Below are 12,652 nucleotides of genomic sequence, written 5' to 3'. Positions count from 1 at the left end.
TGCTCCAGCTCCCAGCCTTTAATTCGCCACGGCCAAAATGTTGTGACCCCATGCAAAGCAGAGGGTGTAAACTAAAGGCTGCAAAGAGGAGCACTCTAATGTACGTGTGCCTGGCTTTTATTTTAATTTTTTTGTTGGTAAAGCTTCTCTGGAGAGAGACTCAAAGCTACAAGGTACCGAAGCAGGGAGGCTACTCGTTTTCAAGAGGGAAGTGACACTGAGGGTGAGCCTAGGACTGAGATGGTGGGGTATAGAGAGAGGTATATAATTTCAGTTGGATGCTGGAAGACGCGGTCAGCCCAGCTTGCCGTGCGTGGCAGCAGCCCCTAAGCAGAAGTCTTAAAGCAGGGTGGGGTGATGCTTTCTCTGAGGACTCGAGGCGTTGCAAGGGCACTGGGTTGAAAAATAATCTGTGCACTGCATCGTGCAGGAATAGGAAATTCCTTGTGGGGAGTGCGATCCGCAGGCAGCTTCTTGGCTCAGCACCAGCTCGGGACCATAATTGCCTGGCTGGTGTATACATATGTGTCTACGGTTTATATGTACACCGAACAACTCGGGGTGGACTGGCAGTCTGGGCTCAAGGGGAGGCTTGTAGCGTTCCTGGGTGAAATCACGGAGCAGACTACAACCACAGAAAAACCTGTCTGCCGCAGAGGACAGGCAGACCTGTGCCGGGGAGCTGGCTCGGGGTGGGGCCAGGGTGGGATGAAGGTTTAGGATGTGGGATGTGGTGAGCTTGGCTTTGGGTGCCTGCCTCCCCAGGGTGCGGAGGAAGGTGCCGGATGGGAGACAGGGTAGCAAATAAAAGCAAACCCTTTGCCTATCATAAGCTCTGGGACTCTGGGTGCTGAATTTGAAGGGGTGGCAGGCATCCAGCCCCCCACGGCGTGGCCCGCAGGGATGCTCTGGGGCAGCTCCGGATTTCTCCAGCCCCATGCCCCTGGCTGGACCTGTCCTGCCTCCTCCCCCTTCCCCCTTCCCCCTTCCCCCCTCCCCCTCCCCAAGAAATACCTCCTTGGCATCCCGCCCTGCGACTGGCATCAGGTGGCATGCGTGTTAAGCTCCCACTGCGCTAATTAAACACATTTAAAGAGGTGCTCTGAGCTGTGACAGTGCTCGTGCTCCTGCCTGGCCCTCGCACGCCCACAGCGGGGACGAATGGGGGATTTGCAAAAGCAGGCGGGAGGACGGGGAGTTTTCAGGTTGTAGCTTGGTTTTGGGTGATTGTGGCTGTGTTACCAAGTGACCCCCCCACCCCCTGCTGTATTTGCTGATGCTGTGAGCGTGTGTTAGCAAATCCAGGCGGGATTTGCCCCGGGGAGGAGAGGAGAAGCCCCCAGCCCCGCTGCCTTCCCTCTGCTCCCCATCCCCTCCCGGCCACAGGCTGAAATCTGGTGGCTGTAAAGGGGCGGAAAAGAAAGGTCTTGGCAAGATCAGAGGATGAAAGTTGCTGTGCCGGGGAACCTGAAAAGAGGTCCGGTTAAATTGGTGTGGGAAGATTAATGGTGGGTTTTCTTTTCTTTTTCTGTCTTTAAGGCCGGTGGAGGCGGTGGGGACACGCAAGTTTGCTTTTCACACCGTGTGTGTCTGGGGCTCGGCCAGCCTCGCTGCTGGCCGCTCTTGGCTCCGGGAGTGCCTGCCCGTGCTGGCCTCCCCTCCCCTGGCTACGGCTAAGAGGTTCGGAGGGAGGACAAAAAAAAAAAAACAAACCAAAATAAATTAAGCCCTCTGGGGAAGCCTCGGTGCGCGCTGCGGCAGCGCGGGGCTGTGTTGGAGCAGGAGGAAGCACCCCACAGCATCCTTCCTGGTCCCCCCCGGGTCGCTCCTCTACCTCCCTGCCTTGCTGATCCTGGTAATGCCAGGGGGTTTTCCACAGCCACCCTGATCTTGGTCCCTTTTGAAGAAGTGTTTTGCAACCCTTAACCTTTCTCTTCTGCTTCTTGGTGGCATCTTGCTTCAGCTGGATTCCCCTCTTCTCCCTGGCGAGAATAACCTTGTTCCTGGTGTTGGGAGCCCCGTTTCATTGCCCTGGGACAATCCGAGGCCGCCTGTGAGCCCCTCCCTGCTGCACGCAGGCATTTTAATCTTTTAAAAAAAACCTTTTCCCATAAATACCAGCAAGGACAGCATCTTCAGGAGCTCAGGCCCTATCCCTGCCATCGTGCGTGCCCCAGGAGCTGCTGCCGCCGCCTGCCTGGCTGTCCTGGGAGTCAGCACGTGCTGCAGGGTGCTAAGTCTCGCTCCCCAAGGGTCTGCAGCGGATTTGGGGTCACCTCCCCTTCCTCTGCCTCTGGCCAAAACGCTGGGGTGACCCTGGCCCATGGCAAAGTCCTCCCAAGGAGCATCAAGGCGATGCTTTGCACGCGGGAGGTGCGTCCATCCACCACACGCCATTCGGGGGCTGCTTTTCCCCCTGCTTTTCCCCCTGCTTTTCCCCCTGCGGTGCTGATAACCTGCTCCTTGTCCCCTGGCCCTGCAGAGTTCACCCTCCTCTGTGCTGCCCTTCGTCCCCGGGCCGGGACCAGCTCGCGACGGCGGCCGGGTCTCCCCATCCATCATGATGCTCCTTCCAATTCACGCTAACCAGCCCCACGCTCACCCGGAGCAGGGGCACAGCGCCCTACATCTCATCGCCACCGGGAAACCTTCATGGAAATCCCTTCTGGGCCGGGAAAACATCTTTGGTGGCTGCTCCTCCGGGCTGGCGGTCGGGATCATGCCCTCGCCCAGCGGCTGGGAACAGCTCTGGCCCTTGTGCTCCAGCGCTGTCGGGTCCGACGGCCGCTTGGCTCCTGACGGATGGGACCGACTCGCTCCTGGAGCAGCCGGCCCGTTGCCATGGCAATGGCAGGATATTGCTTTCTTACAGCCTCCTCGCTCGCACAAAGCCAGCTGCTGGCTCCAGCTTTGCTTAGCGCAGGGATGTGCAGCGCATACCAAGCGCTCCTGGCTTTCCTCCGTCCCCGGCTGGGAACCCACTCCGGAGCATGCGGGGAAGAAGCAGCAGGAGCCGGAGCTCCCTGCCTCTTTCCCACGGCTGGAAAACCCCAGGTCTTCGCGGCCGCCTGCTCCTCCTCCTCCTCTTCCTCCAGGTGCTCGTGCACCCGTCCCTCCTGCTTCTTATTTCCTCCACGTTTTCCGATTGCAAAATCCAGCCCATGCTGCTTTTTCTACCTCCTGCCTGTGACCTACATGTCTGGCTTGGGGAGCCACCCCTTAGCCTCTTCAAAGCTGGAGAGGTCGAGCCGTGCCCTCGGTGGTGCCCGTCACTGCTGCCCTGGCAGCCTGGCTGGAGCATCCCGAGCCCAAGCAGCATCTCAGAGATAGGGCTCAGCACAGGGCTCTGGGAGGCTGGATCAAGGATCCGACCTTACGGGATAAGACATGGCTCTAAATGCTTTGGGAAGCAGCAGGAGTGATTTTTGCCCAGCCCAGGGTCTTGGTTCTGTTTCCTGATGCTGCGGGAGCTGCTGGTGAAAGCTACACTGGACGATAGCCCGAGCGTTCGGCTGGGTGGGGGGGCTCTAGGGGGGCATCGTGGCAGCAGCAGCAAATGCAGCAGGGTGGCAATCACAGGCGGCTGGTTCGTGCGGTACAGCAGCCATATGTTGATACAGCCTTGGCATGGTAGGATACGTCATCCTGGTTGTGTTGGCATGCGTGCTGCGTTCAGCAAAATCAGTAGCATGAGCAAGAGTCCCGGCTCCCACCCGCCTGCCGGCCCCAGTAGCCAAGCCCTGAGTCTCTTTGCCAGTTTTAGCCAAAGACAATGAGACTTGGAAACCTCCATGGGTATTATTTCCCCAGCTGTGAGAGCTTGAGACCCAAATTAGTGCCTTCCCCTGCTCGAAGGCTGCACGTTCAGCTGAGCCGCGTGATGAGCCACTAGAGAGTCTACGTAGGGCATTGAGAGGTCTGCTCAGGGGCATCCTCTGCTTGAAATGAAACCATCAGCATTGCTTTATCTGAGCCACTGGTGCTTGAAAGCCCGCAAAGCCAGGCGGAGAGGGAGGAACAAGGTCTTTCCTCTGCCGAGGACCGTAGCATCGCTTCCCTGGAAGAGGTTGAAGGCTGGCGGTGCCAGTGACGTCCCATGATGGCAACGAGGTCCCATCCCTGGCAGCGTCACGGAGGTGCCATGTTCTTCGGGGACAGCAGCATCATAGCTCCTGATGGCACAAGTTGTTGTTATCTTATGGTTTTTTCATCCCTGGGGGAGTCACGGGTTGGGACTTAATCATGTCAATGAGGCAGAGGGTCTTCCCAAGCGTGCTGGAGCCTCGTGGTGCCTGCGGCAGGCTGCTTCCCCACAGCCGGCTCTGCGCTGAAGCCTGGACACCTTGATGCCTGCTCAAAGGCTGCTGGGGCCTTAAAAATCAGCCCTAATTACAAAAAAACCCACCACCCCACCAGCTTAAGATATCTGCAGCAGAGAAACCCAGGGGCTCCTCTTTCTGATTTTCATGTTTTCAAGTTCTGCATGATCAAAAAAAAAAAAAAAGATGTAATTGACCTTTTTTTCGGGGTAAGGGGGTTGTTTTGGTAGCTTAGAAGCTAAAACTCCCGTATAACTGCAGCTCCTCAGAAAGGTGCCTTTGTGAGAACATGTGGAAAGCCTGGGTTGCGGTGCTGGTGGGCAAGGGGTGGTCGGGGATGTGCTGTGCTGGATGCTGATGGGTTCGATGTGGCAACTGGCCCTTTTTGGCAGCCTTTCTGCTCCGCACAGCCCGGCTACACTCCGGGCATCAGGGCTGGCTGATGAAACATCTAGACCCAAGGACACTTGAATGAGGGGGGACCCAAAATAGCCTGAGACATGAGAAGGGTTGAGGACAAAAAAAAACCAACCCACCCTGTAATAACTTCTCCAGAAATGCTATATATAGATTAATTCGGTGACTTCTGGAAGGAAAGAGCTATGAAATCCGAATGGCAGCTCTGCCTCGCCGTCCCGGGCGCAGGCAGCCGAGCCTGCTCTCAGACGTTGCCCCAAACGGGGCGAGCTGGGCGGGCAGGCGGATGTTTGCCGCCGAGAGCATCCCCGTGCTCTTGCTGAGGTTGTCCCAAATCTGCGGTTATGAAGGGGAGTGGGGAAGCAAAGCCTAGACATCCCCAGAGTGGGAAAAGGGAGAAGCAAGCCCTGCTCCTGCTTGCGTAAATGAGGTTTAATTTCACACGCTCCCTCGGGACTCGCAGAGCAGAAACTGGGTTTTTTTTCCTCCCCTTTTCTCTTTCCTGCCCCATCCCCTCTGCAATCATTTGAAATTGCCACTTTGAACTTCATAGGTAGTAGCCCTCTTTTCCCTACGCCTCTCTTGATGTGTTGGGATTTGGTGTTTGCTTCCCATCTCACCCTCTCCGGCTGTGGGTTTGGAAAGGAAAGCTCACCCCGCCGGCTGCCTCTGCCCCTGTGCCTGCTCACCCCGCGCCATCCCTCTCTCCGCAGGTTATCCTGAAGGACCTGGAAGTGCTGGCTGAGATTGCTTCTTCCCCAGCGGGACAGACGGAGGGTCACGGTCCCTCCGATGGCTCCGATGCGCGACCCGGCCCGGTGGGGCTTCACGTCCCGGCCAGGGCTGGCCAGCTGAGCTCCTCCGGTGAGTGCCACAGCTCCGTGCCACCCCGCTCCCTGGGCTCACTCGATGCTCAGCGGCAGCGGTCAGATTTGCTCGGGCAGAAGGAGAAGCCTCTCTCGCAGTCATAAATCAATATATCCATCCCCACCCAGCATCACTTGGGGATTGTGTCTGCCATGGTGCGGACCAGGGCTTTTATTGCTCTTTCCTCTAGGTCATGTTTTGGGGATTTAGGACTCTGTCTAGCAGCAGGATGCTACAGAGGCCAGTGTGGAGGGAGGTCATTCTTGTCCTGTTTTTAATGGGACCTTGGGTGCTAGCCTCTTCTCTCCTTGTAAAAGTTCTCAGAGCCTCTAAAAGCAGCTCCGGACGGGATGCTGGCTGCAAGCCCGGGTGTCCAAAACATGGATGGATCTGCACGGGGTTCAGTCTGTGCCCGTGTTGCCTGCCCACATTGACTATGAGCTGCTGTGGTGCTCTGAGTGTCAGGTAGGACCTCAGAAGAGAGATGAAGAGGGACAATCCTATTTTTCGGGGACTTGGGGGCTTAAAAAAAGCCTTTTATTAATCATCCTGGCACATTGGGAAGTTTTTTTCCACCTTCCCTTGTCTGTGGCTCATCTTTGCAGTTGCTTGGCTGCCCCTTCTCCGCTGCTGCTGCTATTTAAGGGCCTCCCTGTTGTACTCCCCGGGCCAGGTCGTCCCGGCCAAAAGCACGTTTCACGGCAGCTTTGGATTGCAACCCGAGTGCGGAGCCAAGGCTGCCTCTCCCTGCGCAGGATGCGGCCACAGGGCCTTGCAAAATCACCGCCGGAGAGGGAGGCTTTGCTTTCCGCTCCCTGGGCTTTTTTTTCTCTGACCATCCCAGATCACTCACCCCTCCCTTGGCTTAGAAAGGTCCGCACCATCAACCAGCTCAGGTTCGGGGTTGTTTGGGTGGGCTTTGTTGGTTTTTTCTACCCGTTTCAGGCTGGCAGCCCTAGCCAGGCTCTGCGATGGAGGGGTGGGGGCTGCAATGCCGGTGACCTCCCCGAGGTCTCTGCAAGTCTCATCCATCCTCCCCGTGTCAGAAGTGAGACCGCCTGGGTGGAGCAGCTCCTGCGGCGCTGGCCAAGCAGCTGAGGAGCTGCAGTTCAGCTCATGCTGATGGTTGTCTGAGGTTTCCTTCCTTGTGGATGATCTAAAAATAGCAGGCTGCATGGCGTGGATCCTAACAGCTGCCGTGGCCCCTGGTAGCTAGCTGGAAGAGCAACTTGGCTTCGCTTATTCAAGCGTAACGTTTGAAAAGGGTCTGGCTCTCCCCACGTTGAGGAGGTCTGCTGGAGCCAGAGCTTCTGTTGCCCCAGGGTGGGGCAACTTGCCCCCACGCAGGTCCTAACAGGCACTGGCTTTCCTCACCTACTTTCCCCGTCCTTGTAATGCACCGGAAAATTGTTTCTTTGGAAATTAATTTGGGGCTGAACTTTGCAGGGTGGTTGGCTTTCACCCAAAGGCAGCTGGTTTTGGGGAGGGGAAGAGGTGCCGGTTCGTTGGCCTCGGGACGTTTAGCGTGGAGGGATGTGGCCCCGGTCCGGTCCGGCTCTGACCACCCAGGGCTGAGAGCGGATCGGCTGCTGGGCTCCGGCTCCCAGGGGAATGAGGGGTCACAGTTGGGCCAGGACCCTCCTGGATTACGCCTGGAAAAGCGGAGGCTCTTGGAAAAGACTCTTTTTGTTGGAGGGTTGTTTTGGGGGGGCTTTTTTTGGAGTGGGAGGGTGGCTAGTAGAAATCCCTGCGTCTGCGTGGTTCCAGGGTAGCGATGTACGGTGAGAGTGAGTGAACCCAAACTGCCCTGCAGGCTGACGCGTTTGTGAGTACAACCCTTGCCAGGCAAAAATCATGAGGCGCTGGCACCGAAGAGAGGCTGTACCCCTTCTGCGGTCACGGGTTTTGCCCTGGGATGTATGGGAGCGCTCCCCAAGCACACCTCCCCGGCTAGCGCACCCTGGCTCGGACGGTGCTTTCTCAGTGGTAGGATGCTATTGCACCATTGGAGGGGAGGCTGCAGGGTACCTGCGCTTCTCCCCAGGGTTAAATTGCTCTGTTCCCTTCGTCACACTTTAGACCGAGATGCCATCGGAGCTGGCAGCGGGAGGAGAGCTGCGCCAGCTGAGCGATCTCAGGTCCGCTCCCCTCCTACCCCTGAGGCCCGTCTGAGTGTGCAGTTGGTGGCTTTGCAGGTAAACGAGCATGGGCACCCTTAAAGCCTTGAGCTCGCAGCAGGTTTCCATGCTGCGCTCTCCATCCCAGTGCTCCAGGCTTTGCCACCCGAGTGGTGAGGGCAGAAGGGGAGGCGGAAGGGGCTGGTGCCCTCCTGGTCTTCCCCCCGCTTCCTCTCGCTCCCTTTCTTCCCTCGGGATGTGTTTATGCAGTTGTTTCCCTGCCATTGAGTTCAGTTTCCTTCAGATGCTGGTTGATCAGTCAGGAAAGCCGTGTCCCACTTCCGCAGCCCGTTCCCAGCTCCAGTTTTTATTTAGCTGCTTTGTTCTCCGGTTATGTAAGGTCAGCTGCCCTCGACGCCTTCTCCAAACACAATGAGCCGGGGCCAGCCCAGCGCCGCCTGGGACACCCGACATCTCTCCTCCCGACCTGCTCCGGCTGCCTCGGGAGAGGGTGGCTGGGTGCTGACCTTGGCCAGCTGAGCTTGATGTGGTCCAGGAGTCTGTCCTTGGTTATCTTCTGGCCGCTTTTTAGGGACAAGGTCTGCAGGGCTGTGCCCAAGATCTTGGGGTGATAGTGCAAATGCCGATCCGGTTTGTAGAACAGGAATCCAGCTGCCTGCTTTATTTTGGGAGTGTTTTGCCAACTGTGTAGAAGTTGGGACAAGTAGAAGTTTGGGAGTGTTTTGCCAACTGTGGGACAAGTAGCCGATGACTCAAGAGAGGTTGTCACCAAGGCCAGCAGGTCGAGGGAGGTGATTCTGCCCCTCGGCTCTGGTGAGACCCCCCTGCAGCACTGGGTCCAGCTCTGGGGTCCTCAGCACAACAAGGACATGGACCTTTTGGAGCAGGTCCAGAGGAGGCCACGAAGATGATCAGAGGGGTGGAACACCTCTGCCATGAGGACAGGCTGGGAGAGTTGGGGTTGGTCAGGCTGGAGAAGAGAAGGCTCCGGGGAGACCTTATTGCAGCCTTCCAGTGCTTAAAGGGGGCTTAGAAGAAAGATGGGGACAGACTTTTTAGCAGGGCCTGTTGCGGTAGGACAAGGGGCAACGGTCTTAAACTAAAAGCAGGCAGATTCAGACTAGATAGAAGGAAGAACTTTTTTACCATGAGCATGGTGAGACACTGGCACAGGTTGCCCAGAGAGGTGGTAGATGCCCCATCCCTGGAAACGTTCCAGGTGAGGTTGGAGGGGGCTCTGAGCAGCCTGATCTAGTTGAAGATGTCCCTGCTCGCTGCAGTGGGGTTGGACTAGATGAGCTTTAAAAGGTTCCTTCCAACCCAAACCATTCTGTGATTCTGTGACAGCATAGGTGCAAGCCCTCCAGCCTAGTCTTCAGCTCTGCTCTGCCTGGGAGGAGCGAGCCCCCTCCAAAAAGATGCTGAAAACATCTGCCACCTCGTACAGGGTAGCTCTTGCTCACATCTCTTCCTTCCTTTCTCCGCAGCTTTGTAAGGAGAAAAGGTTATGACCCTTTGTTTCACAGGAGGCACTATCCTCTCCGGCTCGGTCCGGTCTCTCCTGCCTGGCTTCCTGCCGGAGATGGCGGGGACAGTGGCGTACCCTCTGAGCTCCTCACACTATGGGATGTTTACCGGGAGGCTGACACCATACGTGGGTGCGCTAACACACGCGAGGTCATTGCTTCCAGCCGGCAGTCCGTGGATATCCCAGGAGCCGGTGGATTACTCCGGGGGAGGCTGCGAGAAGTCCCTGAGAAACGTGTTGAGTGCAGACTTGCTGTATCCCTCCGGAGAACGTGCAGTGCTGCAGAGCCTGGACCGAACTTGAGGTGTGGTGCAATATAGGGGTTTCCTATCGACATCTTTTTGAGGGATTTTGTTCTCAGTGAGCCGAATCACTCCCTTTACGTTGTCTACGGCTTCGTTTGTGTAATCACAGATCTGCAGAGATGGCAGTGTAGGATGAGGTCCCACCTCCAGACTGTCTGGAAAACGTTAGGGCAGCCTCGAAAACACCGGGCGAGAGCCTGTAGGGTGCAGGGCGTCCGTGAAAGGTAGGAAAGAAAAGCTGGGCTGTCGTCAGATGGCTCAGATTTACTAAACTGGCAAGGATAACAGGGAAACCCCTCCACACTCATCCTTTGCCCAGAAGGCAGGGAGACAGCTGATGTTGCACAAGGGACCACTTGCTCTCGAAGGAGCCAGTTTCCGACAGCTTTCGCAGGATCAGGAGTGCGACAGCAGGGAGCAGAGGAGCCAAGCAAGCGAGAGAGGAGAGACCTGTTGCCCCTGAGTGCTCTGAGCTCAGCGCTCTGGTCCCTGATGGTCGGTGGCTCTGCCATCTCTCTGCCATCTCCTTCCCTACTGGCATGGAGCTGTGCAAGAGGGTTGACGTTCAAAAATGCTCTTCTGCCTCTTGGAGAGAAGGGGAATTGGAAGAAAAGGGTGATTTGGATTTTTTCCTGGGTGCTCTGCAGCGGCGGTGCTGGGATGCCATGGAAAACCCCGGGGGAGACCATCCAGAGCATAGCCATAATTCACCTGGCATACCTTTGGGTTTAGATCCCCCCTGAGATGTTTACAGCACATGGCTGGCCGGAAAGGTTGGGGATTTCTAAATAAAAGCTGGGGTTACTGGTCTGCAGGGGCTGACACGGGAGAAGTTGATGGTGTAGGTAACGTCACTCCTAGCCAAGCACCCCACGTGTAGTTACTTTGCTGGGCTGCCTCAGTTTCCCCAAGATGTTGTAAGGAAATTGGAAGGTGGGGTGAGGAATGAGAGGAAAAGAATTAAACTAGCAAAATGAATACTGATGCAGAAATGGCCCAACAAAACCCCTTGCTGCTCGTTCCTGCTTGCAGGTTATCTTCCGTATGCTTCACCTTTCCGTGCGGTAGCCTCAGCCTGCTCTAAACTCGCCACCAAGCTTAACCGCTCCTGGTTTTGCAGCTCTGCTGGGTGTTTTCTTCTCCTGTACGTTGTCTGAGCTATACCCCTGCTGCATTTTTGCTTATTGATTAACCTTAACAAAGAAAAATGAGGCAGTAGCGGATTCCCATCCTTCCTAGGAAATCCATCGGCACTATTGTTGCCTGCTGCCTTCCTCCAAGGCAGGCACGAGCACAGGCCCTGGGTGGGAGGGGGGGATCCAGAGGATCAGTGCAGCAAAAGCCTCTTTTGGCATCAAAATACGTACCCCAGCCTGTCTGGGGACCCAATTTGGGGCGAGATGCTGAAGTCTCGGGAATTGCAAACGCACGGCTCTTTAGCCAGGTAGGAAGGGGAGAAGCATCCCTGTGCCCTGGCAGCCCTGCAGAAGCAGGCTGAGCACAGCCCGTGGCCGTGCAATCCGTAATTTCGGTGGTTTTCTTTCCTCGGCAGCACCCTGCGCTCCAGAGAGGGGAGAGCAGAGGTTTTGCAGAGCCCAGCTGAGCTGCCGACACGTTCGCATCTGTTTCCAGCTACGCCCCACGCCGGGTTTTTGGCGGGGAGGGGGAGGATTTGCCTCTTTTTACGGCTCTATTTTTATCCCGCTCCGCGAGGCTTCACCACCCCGCGTTTGCAAAAGCTAAAATTCAGAACATCCTGGCGAAGGCTGCCGGGGGGAGACGCCGCGCAGATTCCCACGTCGCCCGAGTCCCTCCGAGTCCCGCCGGGCTGAGTCCCGCCGGGCCAAGCTGAGCCCAGAGCAGCTGAGCCGAGCTGGAATGACACAAGCCCAGCATACACACATGTGCGCGCACACAAGCACGCCTGTGTATATATCCACATGTGGAAGTGTATATGCTGTGAGCTTATAGATTGAGAGCTTTAGGAAAAAGAGTAGTAAACCGCTGCATAGAGTAGAATGCTTGATTTGTGGCGAGAAGTTTATCTAAAAATGTGTTTTACCCTTTAGGATGGCGCCAGAAGTTGCTGCGGTAGGAAGAAAAGGTGGCTATAAGCACCTCTGTGATCTGTGGGCAGCTGGAATAACTGCTACAGAGCTCGCTGAGCTTCAGCCTCCAATGTTTGACCTACATCCCGTGAGGTTAGCAAAGGGTTAAAGCATGGTGTGTAAGTACAGCTTCCCAAATCGTCCATTTGGAGTAGTGGCTGCATGGGTGCTTGTGGTGTTTGGGGGTACTGCGAGGGTGTTGGGTTGTAAGTGTTCTGGATGTACGTGGTAGAAATTGTGACAACTCCTTTTGGTGCATAAACGCGTCATGTTGTCCTGGTAGCGTCTCTTAAACGGATGGACTTCTTCCTGCCAACTAAACAATGTATTCAAAATTCATGGCAGATAATGTAGTGCCATGTCACCCACAGCAATACTGTTGGTTTTTTTAGAGCGCTTTTGCTAATGATGAAAAGCAACTGCCAGCCTCCTGAATTAAGGGACAAAATGAAATGGCAAGTACTTTTCTGTTTCAGTAGATAATGATCATGTATTTCACTGGGCAATTGATTCTCATGTTTACCACTTCCAATAGTTTCCATCATTCTGTGAAAACTGTGAAAAAGACCGACAGCTGAAAAGTTACTACAGGTATAAATTTATGTATGGGATTTTTTTTTAAGTTCTAAAATTAAAATGTGCTTAATATGAGCGGTTGGAATTTTAATCTGTGTTTTTCCTTCTGTCTTTCAGCATCCTTTTTGTTACCCAGCGATTAAATCCAAGTCTTGCTATTGAACTTTTGGATACAATGAATAATCCTGATCATTCCACTTACCGTGATTTTGATGACGATGATCCTGAGGTAGGAATACGTTTTAATCACAGGATCAGATTAAGTTTTCATTTGCCGACAAAACTAAATGCTTATGGTTCATTGAGGCACAGAATGTTTTGTGATCTGGGAACAGGCTCAAGGGTTGCTTTTACTTTTGGTTGTGCTGCTCTGTCACACGTCCAGGCCCTTAGC

General features: G+C 55.4%; 1 protein-coding gene across 1 annotated transcript in view; it reads left to right on the top strand.

The window, feature by feature from the left end:
* LOC132319252 (protein VAC14 homolog) overlaps positions 1-11,777 on the top strand; it is a gene marked incomplete at its 5' end in the record, with an annotated part of 31,364 nt that extends 19,587 nt beyond the window's left edge. Inside the window, 2 exons of the mRNA XM_059829576.1 lie at positions 5,450-5,600; positions 11,644-11,777. Of these exons, the coding sequence (XP_059685559.1) occupies positions 5,450-5,600; positions 11,644-11,669 (177 nt within the window). The remainder of the gene's footprint in view (positions 1-5,449; positions 5,601-11,643) is intronic.
* Positions 11,778-12,652: the final 875 nt, after the last annotated feature.

Source organism: Gavia stellata, chromosome 26 (assembly GCF_030936135.1).
Source record: "Gavia stellata isolate bGavSte3 chromosome 26, bGavSte3.hap2, whole genome shotgun sequence".
Taxonomy (NCBI): Eukaryota; Metazoa; Chordata; class Aves; order Gaviiformes; family Gaviidae; genus Gavia; species Gavia stellata.
The sequence above is the reverse complement of the archived record's forward strand: the minus strand, read 5'-3'. Positions and strand labels throughout refer to the sequence as shown.